Raw genomic sequence first — 21220 nt, 5'->3', positions numbered from 1 at the left:
TAAGGCTGTTAAAGAAATTATAGTTTACTCAAATATGAACATTTTGTCATAATTTACTCACTCTCACGTGTTTTGAAGGAAAGCATGAACTTATAAAATGCATACCATGATATGCAATGTCTCTCTGAGTAAGTGCATAAATGTAAATATGAACCTGATGCATCATGCGATGCATCTTGTGATGCTCATATGGGTTTCAAAATGACACAAGAGTGGGCAAATATTTTATGGGATGAATTATCATGTTCATGTTAAGTTACTAAACATCTTTTTGGACTTTCCTTTTGGAAATTTAAATGATCCTACTTTTGTGAAAGGTCAAACTTTCCCTTGAAATTAATGAACATGGGTTCAGAGGGACTTGGAAATCTTTGAGAGATGCGCAACATAAGAGAACCATTGCAGGGGTTGTTTGTCACACTCGTGATGTTTGAATTCACATGGCCTCATTTAATCTCAAATTGCATTATGATAGAGACTGTTCCTCCTCAGAATAACATTTGACCAGTCAGTTGATTTTAATTCACCTTCTTCCCATACTTTCTGCTTTACCGCTTTTGGGCATGAGCTGCCCAAAATGGCTGGAAAATCTATATTTTTATCTTTACTTCCATTACTCCCAAATGAACAGGCTTTTGTCTTATTGCTATTACATAATCCATTTACAATGACTGTTAAAAATGATTCCAACCCTGTTTGACCATAGATATAAACATGGAATCTGCTTTCAGTGTTCCTACATATTCACATTGGCTGAGGTAATCATAATAATGATAAAAGACGTATAATGATAATAATAAGAAAATATGTATTACAGTTAAGGTTAAACTCAGTTTAGCACATAACTCTTACCCCTGGTTTCACAGACAAGGCTTAAGCCTAGTCCCAGACTAAAATGCATGTTTGAGCTTTTTTTAACTTTCATGTAAGCAACTTGCACATATCTTAAAATATGTCAATGCCATTGTTTTGTCTCAAGATGCACACCAGTAATGATTTTCTAAGGCATGTTTATAAAAGCTTAAATGCTCTAATTGAACTAAGGCCTTATCCTCGTTTAATCTAAGCCTGTGAAACCAGGCCATAGTAACAAGAGCAGACAAGAGTTTTTACTGGATTCACTGTAAAAAGATCCACCTATTTCAATTTAAAATCTTAAGCTCAGTTGCTGCCTTAAATTTGAATCAATCTGGCTGTACAAATCATTCCAACTTAAACTATATTAAATTGACTAACAAAATCCAGTTGAATCTCATAAAAGTTGAAATTGCTTAAATTATTTTGATGAGATAATGTAAAAACATGTTGCCATGAATTATTGATCATATAATTTTTTAGTGTATAAAAATTTAGTAAAATTTAAATTAAGGCAAAATACAATGGCTTGCAGATGTTTGGAGACCTTTATTTCATTTTCTCATTTCACTGAATTACATCTTACATCCGTAAATAGTGCTGCGTGGATTTACAATTGGATTATAAGAACAGGATTTTGGCTGGGCTTATGTAAGACATTCACCTTGACTGTTATTGAGCCAGTGTTTATTTTACCTTGTGATTGGGATTACTGAAAGAACTTTCCCCTAAGCTTCCATTCTCAGCATACAGAAAGTGGCTCTCTGTTGTAGACGTTCCCTATATGGTGCTCCATCAATGTAACAAGATGTCCGGACTCTGCTGATAAAAAGCAGCTCATCACCATGTTGTTTCAACCATCATAGTTCACTACAAGTAAGTCATTCTTTAAAAGGTGAGTAGTAGGCCTATTACTGTAGGTTTGAGACACAGTATGTAGTGAAAAGTGCATGGATACCCCCTTATAATGAACAGGTTTGACTATTCCAGTCATTTCCGTGAGGACAAACGGATGCTATACATCATATAATAGAGCAGGGGTGGGGAACATTGATCCTGGAGGGTGTGTTTTGCTCCAACCCTAATTAAACACACCTGAAGCTAATCAAGGTCTTCATGATAACTAAAGTTATAGGCAGGTGAGTGTTTTTTTTCAGGGTTGGAGCTAAAGTCTGAAGGATCAACATTCCCCACCTCTGTAATAGAGCATGGGCTTAAAGCTGCAGTCCGTAAGTTTTGTCTCTTTGTCGCCATCTCTGTTTGAAACCTGCAATTGCAGAATTATCATCTTAATGTGGGTTGTGTATCGGCACGGCTCCTCAGCGCAGATGAATCTAACGTTTTCTGTCAGTCACTACATCGGTGTGGATACTGTTGTCATGATTGATTACAGGAAGCAAATGCAAGTAACGCCGTTTATTTAACAACAAGCAGTAACAGAAACACAGTCAATGAAGACGTGCAGGCTTCAGGTGGCGCAGGGACTGAGATGGTCGGCTGGTGACGTGACGTGGTGACAGAAGAGTGGCGGTGAGATGATTCCAGGTTCCAGACGGTAGACAAGGCACGAAGACAGTAATCCACAGATAGACGACGAACAACTGGGACTCCGGTCAGGAACAGACAAGACAACCACGAACAGGACACCAAACAACGATCTGACAATGGAGAGATGAATGAGGTGAGTATTTAATGACTGAGGAAATGAGCAGCAGGTGGGGAGAGTGATGAGTGGCAGCTGGGTCCACTAATCACCCACGTGGCCTGGGCACACCCACAAACACACTCGCACACAAACACAAACACACCCACTGCTGTCATAACACAGAGCACGCGACAAGAAGGAAACAATGCATCTGCGAACCGTGACAGTACCCCTCCTCCTAGGAATGCCTCCTGGCATTCCCCGACTCCCTTACCTGTCGATTGTAATCATCGTTAAGGGTGTGATCCAGAATGTCCCTGGCAGGAACCCAACTCCTCTCCTCCGGACCGTAACCTTCCCAGTCCACCAAGTACTGAAATCCGCGTCCCCTCCGCCTAGAGTCCAGAATACGATTTACCGAATAAGATGGTTCCCCATCTACGAGACGCGGCGGTGGGGGAACCGGGGCTGGCGGATTAATCTCAGAATGAAAAACAGGTTTAATTTTGGAGACATGGAAGACGGAATGAATCCTCCTGTACACTGGAGGAAGTTTGAGGCGGACTGCCACCGGACTAATGATCTTGGTGACAGTGAACGGGCCAATAAATTTAGGAGCAAGCTTCTTAGAAACGGGTCGGAGAGGAATATCCTTAGTAGAAAGCCACACTTTTTGACCGACGACGTAAACCGGAGGCCTTGACCGGTGGCGATCGGCTTTGGCCTTGGTGCGTTCCCTCACTTGGAGGAGAGTCTCTCGGGCTCTCGTCCAAGTTCGGTGGCACCTCTGGACAAAGGCGTGGGCAGAGGGGACCGCGACCTCGGATTCCAGACTGGGAAAAATAGGTTGCTGGTAACCTACACTGCATTCAAACGGAGATAGGCCCGTGGACGACACTGGTAAAGTATTGTGTGCGTACTCCACCATTGAGAGTTGTTGACTCCAAGAGGAAGGATTCTTGGAGACCATACATCGCAACGTTCGCTCCAAATCCTGATTGGCTCTCTCAGTCTGACCATTGCTCTGGGGGTGAAACCCAGACGACAGACTAACAGTCGCCCCCAGCAATCTACAGAATTCCTGCCAAAATTTGGAAATGAATTGGGGACCCCTGTCAGAGACCACGTCTACCGGGAGGCCATGAATCCGAAAGACGTGATCAATGATCGTAACCGCTGTCTCCTTGGCTGAGGGTAATTTGGGCAAGGGAATAAAATGAGCCGCCTTCGAGAACCGGTCCACTACGGTTAAAACAACCGTGTTCCCTTGGGAGGGTGGGAGGGCGGTCACAAAATCTAGCGAGATATGGGACCAGGGTCTCGAAGGGACTGACAGCGGTTGAAGTAACCCATCTGGGGCACGATTGGAAGTCTTACCAACAGCGCAGACTGAGCAAGCCAAGACAAAATCGCGAACGTCACGAGCCATGAGAGGCCACCAGAATCGTTGCTTAACCAAAAACTTAGTTCGACTGACTCCTGGATGACATGCCACATTGGAACTATGACCCCACTGAATGACCATGGACCGTAATCCCTCCGGCACAAATAATCGGTTTGGTGGGCACCCGGGCGGAGGCGTTACCCCTTCTAGAGCCGACTTGACTCTCGATTCGACCTCCCATGTGAGTGTGGAGATAACTAATCTCTCGGGAAAAATACACTCGGGAGTAGACGGGCGTTCGGAACGGTCAAAAATACGAGACAAAGAGTCGGGTTTGATGTTTTTGGAACCCGGGCGGTACGAGAGAGTAAAATCAAAACGTCCGAAAAAAAGTGCCCACCGAGCCTGCCTGGAGTTCAATCTTTTGGCAGTTCTGATGTATTCCAGGTTCTTATGATCGGTCCAGACGATAAAGGGTACCCCAGAGCCCTCTAACCAGTGGCGCCATTCTTCCAACGCTAACTTGACTGCCAGCAACTCTCGATTACCAATGTCGTAGTTACTTTCGGCGGGAGATAAGCGATGAGAAAAAAACGCGCACGGATGCATCTTATCGTCTGCGGAAGCACGCTGGGACAACACTGCACCTACCCCCACCTCTGATGCGTCGACCTCCACCACAAACTGCCGTGATGGATCAGGGGCAACGAGAATAGGGGCCGAAACAAAGCGAGCCTTCAGTTTGGCAAACGCAGCCTCAGCTGCGTCTGACCACCTGAACGTAGTTTTGGGGGAGGTCAAGGCGATCAGAGGTGAGGCTAGTTGGCTGAAGTTGCGAATGAAACGCCGGTAAAAATTGGCGAACCCCAGAAACCTCTGTAGGGCCTTACGGGAATCTGGATTTGGCCAATCTACCACAGCCCTAACCTTCTCAGGGTCCATGCGTACTCCCTCAGTCGACACGATGTACCCTAGGAAAGGAACAGACTGTGCATGAAAAACGCATTTCTCTGCCTTGACAAAAAGCCCATTCACTAGCAACCTCTGAAGCACTCGTCGAACGTGCTGTACGTGTTCCTGGAGAGATGAGGAAAAAATCAATATGTCGTCCAGGTAGACATATAAGAACTGATCGACCATATCTCTCAGCACGTCATTAACGAGTGCCTGGAAGACCGCTGGGGAGTTGGAAAGCCCGAACGGCATGACCAAGTATTCAAAGTGCCCCCTAGGGGTGTTAAAGGCGGTCTTCCATTCATCACCCTCCCTGATGCGGACCAAATGATAAGCATTTCTTAAATCCAATTTTGTGAAGACGGATGCTCCCTGCAACCTCTCAAAGGCTGAAGACATTAACGGCAAAGGATAGGTATTCTTTACCGTAATGTTGTTCAACCCCCGGTAATCAATACAAGGTCGCAGGGAACCATCCTTCTTCCCCACAAAAAAGAACCCCGCCCCCGCTGGAGAAGAGGAATGGCGAATGAACCCGGCTGCTAGTGAATCAGAAATATATTTCTCCATAGCCTCTCTTTCGGGGACCGAAAGTGAATATAACTTGCCTTTAGGCGGAGACTTCCCTGATACTAGATCTATGGCACAGTCGTAGGGACGATGCGGAGGAAGAGAAGCAGCCCTGGACTTACTGAACACCTCCTTCAGGTCCTGGTACTCGACGGGCACGGTAGACAGATCCACTGCTTCCTCCTGTAGGACAGAACCAGAAACAGACGAACAAGCAGAGACAAGACAAGACTTATGACACTCCTCACTCCAGGCCACAATGGAGTTCTGGACCCAGTCTACCCGGGGGTTGTGTTTGGTGAACCAAGGATGACCAAGGACGACGGGGGTGTGAGGGGAATCAAAAATAAAAAATTTAATCCGTTCCGAATGGTTGCCAGCGGTGATGAGGGTGATATCTTCAGTGCCGTGAGAAATGGTGGGAAGGCTCTGTCCATTGAGTGCGTGAACAGCGATTCTGTCGGTGAGTGGTTTGAAAGGAATGTGGAACTTGGTGGCGAAAGATTGGTCCATGAAGTTACCTTCTGCCCCGGAATCCAGAAGTGCGTTGCAGTTGTGAAGGTGATGCGACCATCCCAATCTCACCGGGAGGAGGGTGGATGTGGTTGAGGACTTTCCAGCGGAGATCCCACCCGACAGTAGCCTCAAACTTACTGCCGGGCTTGCCCTTTTAACGGGCAGTTGTAAGCGAAATGTCCCGCCTTGCCACAATATAAACAAAGTCCTTGGGACCTCCGCCTCTCCCGCTCCTCCCGGGAAAGCCGAGCTCGACCCACCTGCATGGGCTCATGATCTTGAATGGGACTGACCGTGTCCCCGCCGCCGGACCTCAGGACTTCCTCACTCCTGTGGGCTGGACTTCTCCGCTCGGCCCTGGTCAGCCAAGCATCCACCCTGAGCGCCAGGTCGACAAGACCATTAAACGTGGTGGGGAGGTCCAGCGCGTAGATCTCCCTTTGGACACGGTCAGCCAACCCATGCAGGAACATGTCCCACTGCGCCTCCTCGTTCCAGTGACACTCTGCCGCCAATGTACGAAATTCGATGGAATAGTCAGACACCGACTTCTCTCCTTGGCGTAGTTCCGCCAACTGTCTGGCGGCTTCTCTCCCCGCGACTGAGCGGTCGAACACTCTCTTCATTTCAGCGGAGAGTGACTGGAACGAGGTACAGCAGGGGTCTTGGTTCTCCCACACCGCCGTTCCCCAGAGCGACGCCTTCCCCGTCAAAAGCGTCAGTACGAAAGCCACTCTGCTTTGTTCGGAGCTGAAGGTGCGGGGCTGCAGAGCAAAGTGCATGGTACAATGTGTCAGAAAAGCTCTACAAAATCCTGGTTCACCTGAATAAGCTTTGGGTACTGGGAGCCGAGGCTCCGAAGCGGCGACGCTCGCTGGTGTGGGTGGGGAAACGGCCGGTGTGGGCGGCGCAGCGGGAGCACGAAGCAGCTGGACTTGCTGGGTGAGCTCGGATACCTGCGCCACGAGAGCCTGCACGGCTCTTCCCGTCTCGTTGAGATTTCTCTCCTGTGACTCCATTCGACGAATGCTGCTGTTGACGAAATCCTCCAGCGAAGACTGCTGAGTGCTTGCTGCTTCCGTAGCATGGTCAGATCGTTCTGTCATGATTGATTACAGGAAGCAAATGCAAGTAACGCCGTTTATTTAACAACAAGCAGTAACAGAAACACAGTCAATGAAAACGTGCAGGCTTCAGGTGGCGCAGGGACTGAGATGGTCGGCTGGTGACGTGACGTGGTGACAGAAGAGTGGCGGTGAGATGATTCCAGGTTCCAGACGGTAGACAAGGCACGAAGACAGTAATACACAGATAGACGACGAACAACTGGGACTCCGGTCAGGAACAGACAAGACAACCACGAACAGGACACCAAACAACGATCTGACAATGGAGAGATGAATGAGGTGAGTATTTAATGACTGAGGAAATGAGCAGCAGGTGGGGAGAGTGATGAGTGGCAGCTGGGTCCACTAATCACCCACGTGGCCTGGGCACACCCACAAACACACTCGCACACAAACACAAACACACCCACTGCTGTCATAACACAGAGCACGCGACAAGAAGGAAACAATGCATCTGCGAACCGTGACAACTGTACTTCGGAATCACAGATTCTATGTCTTGGAAGTATGACCAAAATAAGAATTTTCACCGGAAATGTCATTTGAACATGTAAGTAACATGTCTGCCACTTTTGTTCTGATCAACTGGGAAAAAAAGCATTACAATAAATCGACTGCTAATGGTGCCATCAAAATGATAAGTTTAATTATTGCAGCTGCTGTGAGAAAAGGCTATAAATGATCCGCCACATGCCATATAGCCTACTAGATGGGACTCCTTCTTTATGTAAACAGACGTGAAATAATAATACAAAGACGAATGGCTGCATGCTCAAATTTCCCGCAGAAACCCACCAGTACCACCCCAATTAGCAAACATTATTACAAGCTTACCATTGTGAATCGGGCTGAAGGTAAGAAGTTAGTTTTGAACACTGGGTGCTTATGTACTTGCTCAAAAATTGATTTTGAATCATTTTTAACCAAAAAAAGTTACAGACTTCAGCTTTACATTATTGTTGAAGCAGGAAGGCCGTTTCTGTCCTAGCATGGCAAAACTGAAATGCTTTATGGTTTGGAGGAACTTCCTGGCCTGCACAGCTCACACCTGAGTCCTGATGAACACCTTCAGGAATAGATGAAACACTAACTGCAAGCCAGGTCCCTTGGGTCTAAATGGGATCAAATTCCTTCATTTTCAACATCAAGTGGAAAGCCTTCCCAGACGAGTTTAAACTTTACCAGTGAAGGGAGAGTTTCATGCTTCTGAAATGTTCGACAAGCAGTACATTTCTACATGGACCTAACTTTGTCCATAGAGGCGTTGTCATCCACAACAGAAAATGACAACAAAATTGGAAGCACAGAATTAGATTGCAATGTAGCATTAACATTTGTTTCACAGGAATTACTGGAATCAACAAACCTATCAATTAGAATTACCTATTTAGGGAGTATCCACATACTTTTGGCCATTTCGTAATGAATGTGTGGGCCATGTGAATTAGCCTATTTAATTGGATTTAATATGAATGCATTGACATTAAAATATTTTTTTTTGACAGTTTAATTGTTTAAAAAACAAATTATATCACAAAAATACATTAAGGATTTTTATTATTATTAAAGTAAAATTAAGTGTTTTTTCCCCCTCAAAGGGTCCCATGAGAACTGTAACCTGCTATTTTTTTTTTCAACTTTGATATTAACATTTGTCGTATTTTAAAATCACTTTTATAGTTATTCCACATATACGTTGTGACTGAGTTGTTTTACAAGCCTTTAGATCGCTTTAATGCAACCATTGGACTATACGTAGCCTAAAACATGCGATGAATAAAGAAGCATAATTATGAGATAAATACGTTAATTGTAGAGGTTGTCCCTCGGTCATCCCAGGACTCTCTCCCATTGATCCGTCGAGGCGTGCCAGTGTGTTCATGTGATGCAGTAAGGATGTGTCCTAAAAGAGTTTGCATCGAGCCAAACTGCATCACTTCTGAGTCCGACCACCGCTCGGCACTCATCTTTGGATATCCTCCCTTTCGCTTTAGTTACATTGGGTGAAAGAGAAGAAACCGAAGAGAACGAGAGAAGGATTGTGAAATGGGAGCTACGGCATCATCCGCGAAGCGGGACAGCAGATGTGAGGAGGACGCGGCGGCGGAGGAGCTCACTGCAGCAGCGAGCGATGCTCAGGATGACGGCAGTCCCGATGACAAGGTAGAATGCATGAAATCAGCCTCCTGCTGCAGAAAAAAATGCTTCACAAAGTTTCAAAGGCACGATGTCTGAATCTAAGGACACGCACGGGCTATATTTCAAAACACAGTGAGCTGCCTACCTTGATAGGATTTTTGAGGTAATGCACAACATGCTTCTGATGTTAAAAATGTTTGGTAGGTAGACAGAGGAACAGATGATTTCTCAGTGGTTCTCAGTGTTTTTTTTTGTTGTTGTTGTTTTTTTTTGCCCAGGAGAAGAGAATTCTCAGTTATGTTTCTTCTTGAGTGATACATAAAACACAATAAAATTAGACATTTGTTGGCAGTAAATGCACAGAGTTATAACATTAATGTGGATAGCAGCTCAGTTAGTTTAGTCTTTTGACCATTCAGTAAGAAGTGTGAGACTTCATATTGAGTTCTATGAGTTTTTATTGCAGTCTTTGGTGTTTTGGCAAATCTGAGCACAGTTTGAGACATTGTTGACATCTATTCTGAAAGTGTGAGGGACACATGTAAGATTACTTTTCTCTGAAGAAAATTTTGAGACTGAAGCAATAATCTCCAACTGATGTCAGTCTCATTGCTTTTTAGGAGAAACATATATATTTTCAGATGTAGCCATAAGATGAAAGGTTACATTGTCAAGCTCTCTGAAATAATTTATATTATAATGATAGTGTTTTTTGCTTGGTGTAGGAAAAATGAAAAAAAAAAAAAAAAAAAAAAAAAAAAATATATATATATATATATATATATATATATATATATATATATATATATATGAAAATGAGTTTCCTAGACAAAATTAATCTCCAAAATCCAGGATCCTAATTTGCAGCTGCAGTAATAGTCAAAAGATTAGGTGACATAGGTGTCCTATTTATAGGTGTTTGGTCTAAATTCACTTTAGTGAACAAAATATGCATTAGGTTTTGGTAGTTCAGATTAGATAGTTTAGCTAATTTTTAAGAGAGCAAGTTATTGAGATTTTAATTTTCATATTTCTTTTAATATCTCTCTGTGAAGAATTCAGATTCAGGAAAATTCTATGAAACATATTCTTTATTTTGGCCGGTTCTTTTAAGAAAGACGTTGAGGAAGTATCTGCATCTTGTGGTATGAGAACTGCAAGAGTAGACATATTTGGGTAAAATCACACACATATACAAATAATCTGCCAAGTGTTTCTGTTAATTCTGGAGCAAGAATAATATAGCAACACTAATAACTGATGCATCCTTAGTGGCTGCATGGCAAAGTATGTGGTATCTTTTTTTTTTTTTTTACACCTGGACTCTAAACTTCAAATTAAATTAAAAATTGTTTCATCACTACTACACTGCTTCTTATTATGTTGATTGAATTTCTGGTTTAGCCTTTGATGTTTGCCAGCTTGTTCATCTGCATTATTTTATTGTATTAAATGTGTAGGTTAAGAATTTAAAATTAAATTTCCTTTTGTTTTTTGAAAGATGGTTTATTTCAACATATCACAACTCTATTTGGCTTTGTCAGTGGTTTTGTACTAATGTATGCACATTAATGGAGAGGGATATTTGTAGTGCTCTTATTCCCAAAGGATTGATGGAATTTTTCCTTACTGTTCTGGGTGCATTGATTTTCCATGTAAAACATGATGAGGTCAGCCATGGTTTAACAGGAAGTCTGTGAGATGGCTTTTACTCAAAGGAGAGCTATCTGATTGTCGGATTCCATGAATGTGTTAATTTATTTTGTTTTGTAAGTTATCCCAAAGGCCATCTCCTTCAAACTACATTGTGGTTAGGCAGTTAGAATTTAGAAAATGCAGTCAAATGATATTGTGATAACTTTTGTAAAATGTTTTGGAATATACCTCCATATACCTTTTTTTGTTTTTTGCCCTGACTGAGCAGTGCTGTATACAAAAGCCAAACTAATACTACAAAGTACAAACTCATTGAGATTGTTACTTGAAATAGCATATAGATAAATATGTATAGATAAAGATATAAATAGATTAAATGGCAAATCATTTATTATCATGATTTATATCTGCCTAAATCTGCATTTTAACCATAACCCTTTGAGTATGTTGTTGTTTATTTTATTGTCTTATATATATACTTAGACAAAGGACATTAATGCTTTCTTTATCAATTTTTTATTTATGTTTTGTCATCTTTAAACAATCAGCCATAAAAGTAAAAATCAAAACAACAGCAAAAATAAATAAATAATAATAGTAAAATGAAAATTAATCTGTTACTCAGAATTCACAGAAATACAAAAAACAAATAAGACAGTTGAGTCTTAAATACATTAATATATTTTATAGCATAATTTATTATATCAATTTAGTTTTTGTAATGTTTGTACAATGTAAATTATCATTATTTCTAATTCTATAAGTCATAAGTTAGATAGTTAGATAGATAAATCCATTGTTTACCTTGTTGGTCACTCTTTAATTTGTGCTGTATTTTGCTTAGTTGTTACAGAAAAATGGGCAGATCTCCAGATTGAATGTAAAGACAAGCAACCATGCAGATGAATTGAATGGGCAATTTGGAGAGAGAGTACTTGCAGATGGTAGGTGATGCTATGTTATTGCTATTTATTTAATTGTAATAGTATTTAATTGTGAAGTATTAATACTTCATACTTATACTAATACTTCAATACTTCAAAGCATACATACTTAGCTTTCTTCTTTTTTATTTATTTTTTTTGTCAGTTGGCTCAGGGTTTGTGACTCTGAAAGAAGATGGCACAGAAACAACTGAAGGCCTTCAGGATATGGATGCTCTTCAACCAAACATTAAGAATGAGAGCACAGAGATAGTCAATGCAGATGGTGTAGAACCTGAGGAGGACAACCAAGTGAATGATATCAATGAAGTTGGCTTTAAAAAAATCTTCAAATTTGTTGGATTTAAGTTCACCCTAAAAAAAGACACATGTGAAAAGACTGAAGCAAATGAGCAAGAAGAAAGAGTTGCAAGTCCCTCAGAGGACTCCAGTGACACTCGAGAGAACAGTGCAGTGGCAACAAATGAAAACATAACTGATGAGACTCAAAAAAGTGAGGTGACTTCCCAGGCTGATGCAGCTGAAACTTCTCAACAAACAGACAATGAAACAGAGCTCGATCAGGACATAAAGTTAGTGGAACATCATGTGGAGGACACACCTGAAAAAGAAATGGAAAAAGAAAGTCCTGAGCCAGAGGAACAAATGTCACCATTCAAGCAATTCTTTACACAGGGTATCTTTGCCAGTTTAAGAAAGAAAAGGAAAGAAGAGGAAATACAAAAAGAGAGTAAGGAAGAGGAACTCAAAAGAATCGAGAAAACTGGTGCAGAGGAGGCTGAACATGAGGACAGTAAATGCATGTGTCTTGATATCCCTTATATTATATCAGAGGAAGAAAAAGATTCGCCGGAGAAAGCCGATGACAAGTTGTTACCTGAAAGAGAGCTTCAGAACATTCAAGAGAAAGATAAGGTACAAGGAAGTCCACTTAAAAGACTTTTTAGGAAATTTTCCACAAGAAGGCAGAGAGAAAGTAGTACGGCAGAAAAGGTGATCGAGGCAGAGGAACAAGTCTCTGAACAGCCAAAGCCAACTTTGGAATTGACAGAGCAAGGGAAACTGGAGGAACCAGTGATTGAGGAATTAAAACCTGCTGAAGAGGAGCTGGTGGCTAATGAAAGCCCTCAAGAGTCCAAAAAGAAATCTGACACCACTGTTTCCTGGGAGGCACTGATTTGTGGTGGCTCCTCTAAAAAAAGGGCTAGAAAAACAAATGAGGATGAAACAGCAGACAAAGGAGGGGAATATGAGAAAACAACTGAATCTCCACTTGGAAGTTCCTTTGAGGGCGATTATGAACATCTTACATCATCAGGAAGTCCTGCAGAGGGAGAGATGGGATCCACATGGAAAACTTTTAAAAAAATGGTCACCCCAAAGAGAAAGGTCAGAACTGGAGAAAGTGGTACCCCTGAGCAGATACCTTCAGACAGTGAGATGAACAAAGATGATTCATTTTCTATGAAGAAACTTATTCCAGGGCATAAAAAAAGAAAATCAGAAGCAAGGCAAGAACAAACATCCTCTGATGAGGCTGCTAAGGATCATGAAACAGGTGATGAAGATGATGAAACCCCGGCTATTATTCCCCTGTCTGAGTATGAAATAATTGAGCCTGAGAGTCTGAAAGAGGTGAATGAACAACGAGTTGAAATCACAATAGAACATGAGATCCCAGAGATGACATCACAAGTGTTAGAACAGGATACATCCGATGACTTGGTGCCCGAAATTGCAGCTAAAGTTTCAAGTAACACTGGACCAACAGTCATACATGGTCTATCAGAGGACTTTGAAGAACTCACAGACTTTGTGAGCAAACATCAACAACTGAGTGATATACCAGAGGAAGGCATAATTGAGGAAAGCATTGAAACACCAGTTTCATCTGCTGAGTGGACAACACAGGATGACACCTTAGCTGAAGACATTGTGGAGTTGACAGCTGATGCGGTCACTGCCCCAGAACCAGCAAGTGAGGAATTTGGGGAAGACACTACTGAAATGGTCTCTGCAGTCTCGCAACTAACTGAATCACCCAGAACATCTGGACATGTTACACCAGTGCCAGCTGAATATAGTGTACAAACATCAGATGTGATTCTACAGGAAGCTATTCAGTCTATCTGCATGACTCCAAGTGTTCAATCAGTAACTACAAAAGATGAAAGCCAAGAATCTCTGGCCGTGTCATTTTCACCTTACATTTTACAGTCTTCCACACCAGAGGAAACAAAGGTTTTGGTTGCACATAAGAAAACTGAGGCAACAGCAATGTGTACAGGCCTAATATCTCAAGAAATAGAGTCTGTTGAAGAGCATCTCCCTGCACACATAGTGGAGGCAATACCTGAAGTGAGTGATGCTGTACCAACTGAATTAGTCTCTGATAACTTTACAGATGAACCTGAAGCTGCAGGACTTGGGACAGATGAGGTCTATGAAGCTGAAATCAAGGATGTGAAGACTGAGTACAAGGAAATAATTGTAAATGAAGAAGAATCTGCCACTGAAACTCAGCTAGAGGTAGAGCAAGTCATTCAATTAGTTGCAGAGCCTTTTGTAGAAGAGGAGACTCATATGGAGGACGAAACAGAAGAATGTACAACTGCTATTGAACTCAGACAAGTGATTGATACAATGCAAAGTGAAGAGTGTCCATTGTATTCAGAGTTAGAGGAACCTGTGTATGAACAACCATTAGCTGCTGAACCGGAAAAAGAGCTGAAGCTACCAGATGCAGAGTTTGAGCAAGCCGCACTCAATGAAGGTGTTGAAACACATGGTGTTGTTGACAACATCCCTGACACTACCACAAGTAAAGCCTCAGATGTCCCTGAGGAAGAAATTGAAATGATTGCCTCAGCGGTGGAGTGTCTGGAAAGCAAAGACACTGTTAGTATTATAAATCCAAGTTTAGATCACATAGTGGCAGAGAGATTGAAGTTAGAAGATAATTTAGAAGTAGAAGTTGAATCAATACATGCTGTTGAAATACAAGTTGATGTTAAAGATGCAGTCTTATTAGCAAGTGATTCAGCAGTGACTGTAGAGGACATCAGTGAGAAAATGAATGAAAATAATGATGGAAAAATAACACAGCAGGAGATTAAGGAAATACACGTAAAGGAAGAGACTGGGGATGTTGTTGCTTCAGAAGTTGTTAAAAATATTGAGGCTGAAAACATTTCAGAAACTGTAGATGAATCATTAGCCAGAGAACAGTTGCCGGAAGTGTCATTTCCAGAATCCATATTAGTTGAGGAGGCTGAAGAGATCCATAAAGAAGACATTGATACAAATGTGGATAATAACAAAGTTGAAGACAGTGCAAGTGACAGAATGGACAGGATTTTTCTGAAAGAGGAAGACGACCTTGCAGTAAAAGAAGGGCAACCTTTAGCAAACACTGCAAGCATTCAAACAGACAATCAAGATGTTTCTGCTCATACAGATATTACTGATGAATCTCCTGAAATAACTGTTGCTGCAGGAACTGAAAATGGAGACATGGTTCAAAGAAGAGAACCCACAGTTGTTCCTGAGTTTTCAAAAGATGTATTTGAGCACACAGAAACACCAGCAGAGCTCAAAACTAAGTGTGAAGTCATACTGGCACCACTAGAGACAGCGTTGTCAGAAGCTGAAGCAAGACCTCTTCCAACTGAAATTGTGGCTTCTCAAACAGAGGAGTGGGGTGAAGACACCAAACATATTCCAGAACCACACAAAGAGAATGAACAACCAGTGACAACTGAGAATATTAAGACTGGTAAAGTTTTAGAAATGGTTGCCATTATTGAGAACACAACAAAACAGTCAGGGAAAGAGAAACTTATAATGGTTGAACCAGTAGCACAGGCACTCAAAATATCTGAGCTACCGAAGGCAACAGAACAAGAGGGTGATGCATCTGAAATGACTGTAGTTCATGCTAAAGCAGTAGACGGTGACCAGGCCCCAGAAATGACATCAACATTAATGAAAGAAACAACAGTTTCAGAAGAAAAGGATACAATGGCTGTTGCAGAACCAGAACCAACTGTGATTGAAGTGGCTGCAACCACAGTGCTGGCACAAAATGATACTGCTTCACAAATGGAAGTTAGTAATGTGAGTGAATGCAAGAATGAAGCAGATGAAGATGTTAGGCTAAAATGTGAACCTCTTGAACAGTTAATAGAAACGACACTGCCAAATAAGTTACAGGTTGACAAGGCAGAAATTAAAGATGAAATACCAGCAGTAACGGAAGTAACGCCTATAGCACAGGTACCACCATTGAGCTCTGAAGCTACAGCAGAAATGGCAGACGTTTCTGTTTCTGAGATACAAACACAAGTTGTGAGTGAACTCAGGGCGGCGACACTTGAAGTGACTGAACCGAAGGTTGAAATGCCAGTGGTAACAGAAGTTGAAGTAGAGACAGCTGTAGTAACTGAGCTGGAAGTGGAGACACCTATTGTCACATCAGTGGTTACAGAACTTGAAGTAGAAATGCCAGTGGTTACATCTATGGCAAAGACAATTGATACTAACAATTCCGTAACTCCACAGAATCAAAACATATACACTGATACATCAATGTTGACAACAGTGATCAAAGAACAAGTGGGGGAGATGCCCACTGCAGTAGTGACACCAGCTACACCTCTAGGTGAAGTAACACCAGTTGTAACTCTAGGCAATGAGTCAATGGTTGTAGCACCAGTAGAAGACACACCTGTTGTGAATGTAGCAGCAGAAACACCAAATGTTGAATCAGTGATTGTGAGGACTGCTGTGGCCCCAGCAGTAGAGATACAGAATGTGATTCCAGTGGTAGCAACACCAGATCTTGGTTCAGTGTTAGTAACAGAGGCTGCATCTTCAGAATTACGTTCAGCAACTGTGACTACAGTAGCAGAAGCAGCAGTTGTAAGCACAGTTGTAGAAACACTAGTTGTTTCTTTCACAGCAGTAAAACCAACTCCAGCTGTAGTGGCAGAGATGCCAGCCGCAATAGAGAAAACAAATATGTCCCCTGTTGTAGAGATCCCAGCAATACAGACACCAACTGTAGGCCCAGTGGTAATGTCATCAGCTGTAACATCTGTGGCGGAGACACCAAGCCAAGTAATTGAAACTCCTCTGGTTTCCATCACATCAGTAAAACCAACTGTAGCTACAGTGACACAGACACCAGTCGTTGAGATACCAGCTATAATTCCAGTGACAGTAACAGAGACTGTATCTTCTGTAGAAGCTACATCAGCGGTAACTTCAGTAGAATCAGAAAAAAATGTGACCCTCGTAGTAGAAACTCCAGCAGTATCTTCAATTGCAGTGGCAGAGACATCGCCTGTGACAACAGTGGAAGAAACACCAGCTCAGATTTCAGTAATTGTAACAGAAGCAGCACCTCCAGTTCCACCAGCAGCAATTTCAGCAGCAGAAACATTAGCTGTGATCCCAGTAGTAGAAGTTGTAAAGTCAACTCCAGTTGTAGTGGTTGAGACACCAGTTGTGTCCCCAGTGGTAGAGATACCAGGTCCTGGTTCAGTGATAGTAAAAGAGACTGCATCTACTGTTTGTTCAGCAGTGACTGCAGCAGTAGAAACACCTATTGTGATCCCAGTAGTAGAAACTCCAGTGTTAAAGTCAGCCTCGCTTGCAGTGGTTGAGACACCAGTTTTGACTCCATTGGTACAGACACCACATCAGGTTTTAGTGACAGCAACAGAGGCTGCACCTCCAGTAGTTGTTTCATCAGTGGCTTCAGCAGCAAAAACACCTGTAGTGATCCCAGTAGTAGAAACTTCAGCTGTAAAGCCTGCTCCACTTGCAATGGTTGAGACACCAGTTTTGCCTCCAGTGGTACAGACACCACATCAGGTTTTAGTGACAGCAACAGAGGCTGCACCTCCAGTAGTTGTTTCAGCAATCGCTTCAGCAGCAGAAGCACCTATTGTGATCCCAGTAGTAGAAACTCCAGCTGTAAAGCCTGCTCCACTTGCAGTGGTTGAGACACCAGTTGTGACTCCAGTGGTACAGACACCACATCAGGTTTTAGTGACAGCAACAGAGGCTGCACCTCCAGTAGTTGTTTCAGCAATGGCTTCAGCAGCAGAAGCACCTATTGTGATCCCAGTAGTAGAAACTCTAGCTGTAAAGCCTGCTCCACTTGCAGTGGTTGAGACACCAGTTGTGACTCCAGTGGCACAGACACCGCAACAGGTTTTAGTTACAGCAACAGAGGCTGCACCTCCAGTAGTTGTTTCAGCAATGGCTTCAGCAGCAGAAGCACCTATTGTGATCCCAGTAGTAGAAACTCTAGCTGTAAAGCCTGCTCCACTTGCAGTGGTTGAGACACCAGTTGTGACTCCAGTGGCACAGACACCACAACAGGTTTTAGTGACAGCAACAGAGGCTGCACCTCCAGTAGTTGTTTCAGCAATGGCTTCAGCAGCAGAAGCACCTATTGCGATCCCAGTAGTAGAAACTCCAGCTGTAAAGCCTGCTCCACTTGCAGTGGTTGAGACACCAGTTGTGACTCCAGTGGTACAGACACCACATCAGGTTTTAGTGACAGCAACAGAGTCTGCACCTCCAGTAGTTGTTTCAGCAGTCGCTTCAGCAGCAGAAACACCTGTTGTGATCCCAGTAGTAGAAACTCCAGCTGTAAAGCCTGCTCCACTTGCAGTGGTTGAGACACCAGTTGTGACTCCAGTGGTACAGACACCACATCAGGTTTTAGTGAAAGCCACAGAAGCTGCACCTACAGTAGTTGTTTCAGCAATGGCTTCAGTAGCAGAAACACCTATTGTGATCCCAGTAGTAGAAACTCCAGTGTTAAAGTCAGCTCCGCTTGCAGTGGTTGAGACGCCAGTTTTGACTCCAGTGGTACAGACACATCAGGTTTTAGTGACAGCAACAGAGGCTGCACCTCCAGTAGTTGTTTCATCAGTGGCTTCAGCAGCAAAAACACCTGTAGTGATCCCAGTAGTAGAAATTCCAGCTGTAAAGCCAGCTCCAATTGCAGTGGTTGAGACACCAGTTTTGCCTCCAGTGGTACAAACACCACATCAGGTTTTAGTGACAGTAACAGAGGCTGCACCTCCAGTAGTTGTTTCAGCAGTGGCTTCAGCAGCAGAAAAACCTGTAGTGATCCCAGTAGTAGAAACTTCAGCTGTAAAGCCTACTCCACTTGCAGTGGTTGAAACACCAGTTGTGACTCAAGTGGTACAGACACCACATCAGGTTCTAGTGACAATAGCAGAGGCTGCACCTCAAGTAGTTGTTTCATCAGTGATTTCAGCAGCAGAAACACCTGTTGTAGTTGAAACTCCTGCAGTAAAGCCAACTCCAGTTGCAGTGGCAGAGACACCAGTTGTGACCTCAGTGATGATGACACCAACTGTGACTTCAATAGCAGAAAGGTCAGTTGTGAGTCTAGTACAAGAAACTACAGTAGGAGCAGCAATTGCAGTAGCAGATAGACCTGTTAGGATCCCAGTGGTACAGACACCAGCTCTGGTTTCAGTGATTGTAAAAGAGGCTGCACCTCCAGTAGTTCTACCAGCAGTGACTGCAGCAGCAGAAACATCAGCTGTGAGCCCAATAGTAGAAACTCAAGGAGTAAAGCCAACAGTGGCCATGGCAGAGACACCCGTGCCTGGAATTCCAGTAGCAGAAGCATCTGCTGTGACTCCAGCAGTACAGACACTGGTTGTAGAGCAGATAGTACAGACACCAACAACACCAGCCGTGCCTTTGGTAAAAGCGACACCAGTTGTGACTGTGATAGAGACACCTCCTGTGACTAGTGTTGATGTCACGCCACAGGAAACACTAGCAGCACAGACACCTGCTTTAGCCCCTTTGAAGGTGACACCAGCTATTAGCCCAGTTGTAGGGGCAGCAGCTGAAGCGCCATTTGTTGTGACGCCAGAGGTAAAGAAGGCAATGTTGCTGGTGGTTGAACAGGGAAAAACAGAAGCAAAGGCAACTCCTTCAATTGTGTCTGATAATGTTGAACCACCACTTGTGACAGCAAAAGAGGTAAAGACATCAATTTCACCTGAAGAAAATACCAAGAGTTCCTTGCAGCGTGACCCTCAATCAGAATCTCAATCAGAAGTGGAGGATGATGTGTGGGAGGATGCTGTAGATATTATTGGAGATTCCCAGGGTCTAGTGAAACAAGCATCTGATGCTGCAATTTAAGAGTGGCATGCTAAACCAAATGAAAGCTATTGAGCAAGTAAGTAATTTTATTATATTGCATTTAGTTACCAGTCTTATTTTCCTTTTAAATTAATAACACTGATTTTATCATTTCAGGTGCAAGTTTAACAAGATGAGAACTTTTTACACTTGGAAGAGATTGTGTGCACAGCACAAAGTCAGCTGGGACTCACATTTCTTACAACAAAGAAATGACCAAACCACTGAGAAGTAAAATTGCATCATTAAAGTTCCATTAAGTTTATCTGTTCAGTAGATAAGCTGTTTTTTGAAATATGGAACCCTTGAAAAGCAGCTATTTTGTCATATTCATACTAAAGATATTTGTCAAAGTATATGTACTATTTTTATGCTAAGCTTATCTCACATGATATCAGGTTGTATTACATATCTAAAACATAGAGTTTTAGGCCTAATACAAAATATAAAACATTTGTACACATGCATTATATGCTATAGATTTGAAAGTTTGGCATGTTTAAATTAGGAAACGGATTCTCATTGTTGAAGGCTAATGCAATTGCCTGGTGTTTTAAGATATGTACTAATTAGATTTATTTTGAACCATTATATTCCTCTTGATATACCTCTAAGAGGAATTTATATTATACTCTAAATATGATGTACACTTTACCAAAGCTATAATACGGATTAAAAGTTTAAACTTCACAATCATGTTCCATAGAGACGTTTAGACAGTATTCAGTCAGATTCAGTCAATTTCTAACTGAAAATGACAGATTGATTAATTTGTTTTACAATTATATTTTACAAAGTCAAAATCTGATTATTTATTTTTGTTTGTCCACACTGCCATTTGCCATTGTTACAAATTATGTTTAATTTACAGAAATGCCCAAATTCAAGAAAATATTTATGTGATTATTGTTAGCATAAAAATTAAAGCATGCAAACTAATGTTGCAATTACTGGCTTGTCCCCATGTGGGTTTTTTTTCTCTCTCTCTCTCTCCAGAGAAGCACTTAACATATAAATGTTCCATATAATGAAGAACAATACACTTTGTAATGCATATGATCATTAAAAATGTTTGCATTTTTGTTAATATTATACAAGTTTTCTGTATTAAGGGGATTTGAAAGCATCAGGCCTAACAGAATAAGCCACTGCAGTATTGATATCATCATTTTAAGTTATTCTAAATATTCCTAAGAGTTTGAAACCATCTGTACAGACTGAC

General features: G+C 42.2%; 1 protein-coding gene across 1 annotated transcript; it reads left to right on the top strand.

The window, feature by feature from the left end:
* Window positions 1–8791: 8791 nt before the first annotated feature.
* Window positions 8792–20948, top strand: akap12a (A kinase (PRKA) anchor protein 12a). The gene is made up of 4 exons (XM_048191042.1): window positions 8792–9214; window positions 11691–11790; window positions 11936–20035; window positions 20116–20948. Exons 1-3 carry the CDS (start codon window positions 9098–9100, stop codon window positions 19996–19998), a joined length of 8280 nt encoding a protein of 2759 aa, XP_048046999.1. The 5' UTR covers window positions 8792–9097; the 3' UTR covers window positions 19999–20035; window positions 20116–20948.
* Window positions 20949–21220: the final 272 nt, after the last annotated feature.

This window comes from Megalobrama amblycephala, linkage group LG5 (assembly GCF_018812025.1).
Source record: "Megalobrama amblycephala isolate DHTTF-2021 linkage group LG5, ASM1881202v1, whole genome shotgun sequence".
Lineage (NCBI taxonomy): Eukaryota > Metazoa > Chordata > Actinopteri > Cypriniformes > Xenocyprididae > Megalobrama > Megalobrama amblycephala.
This window is presented reverse-complemented; position numbering and strand designations above follow the sequence as displayed.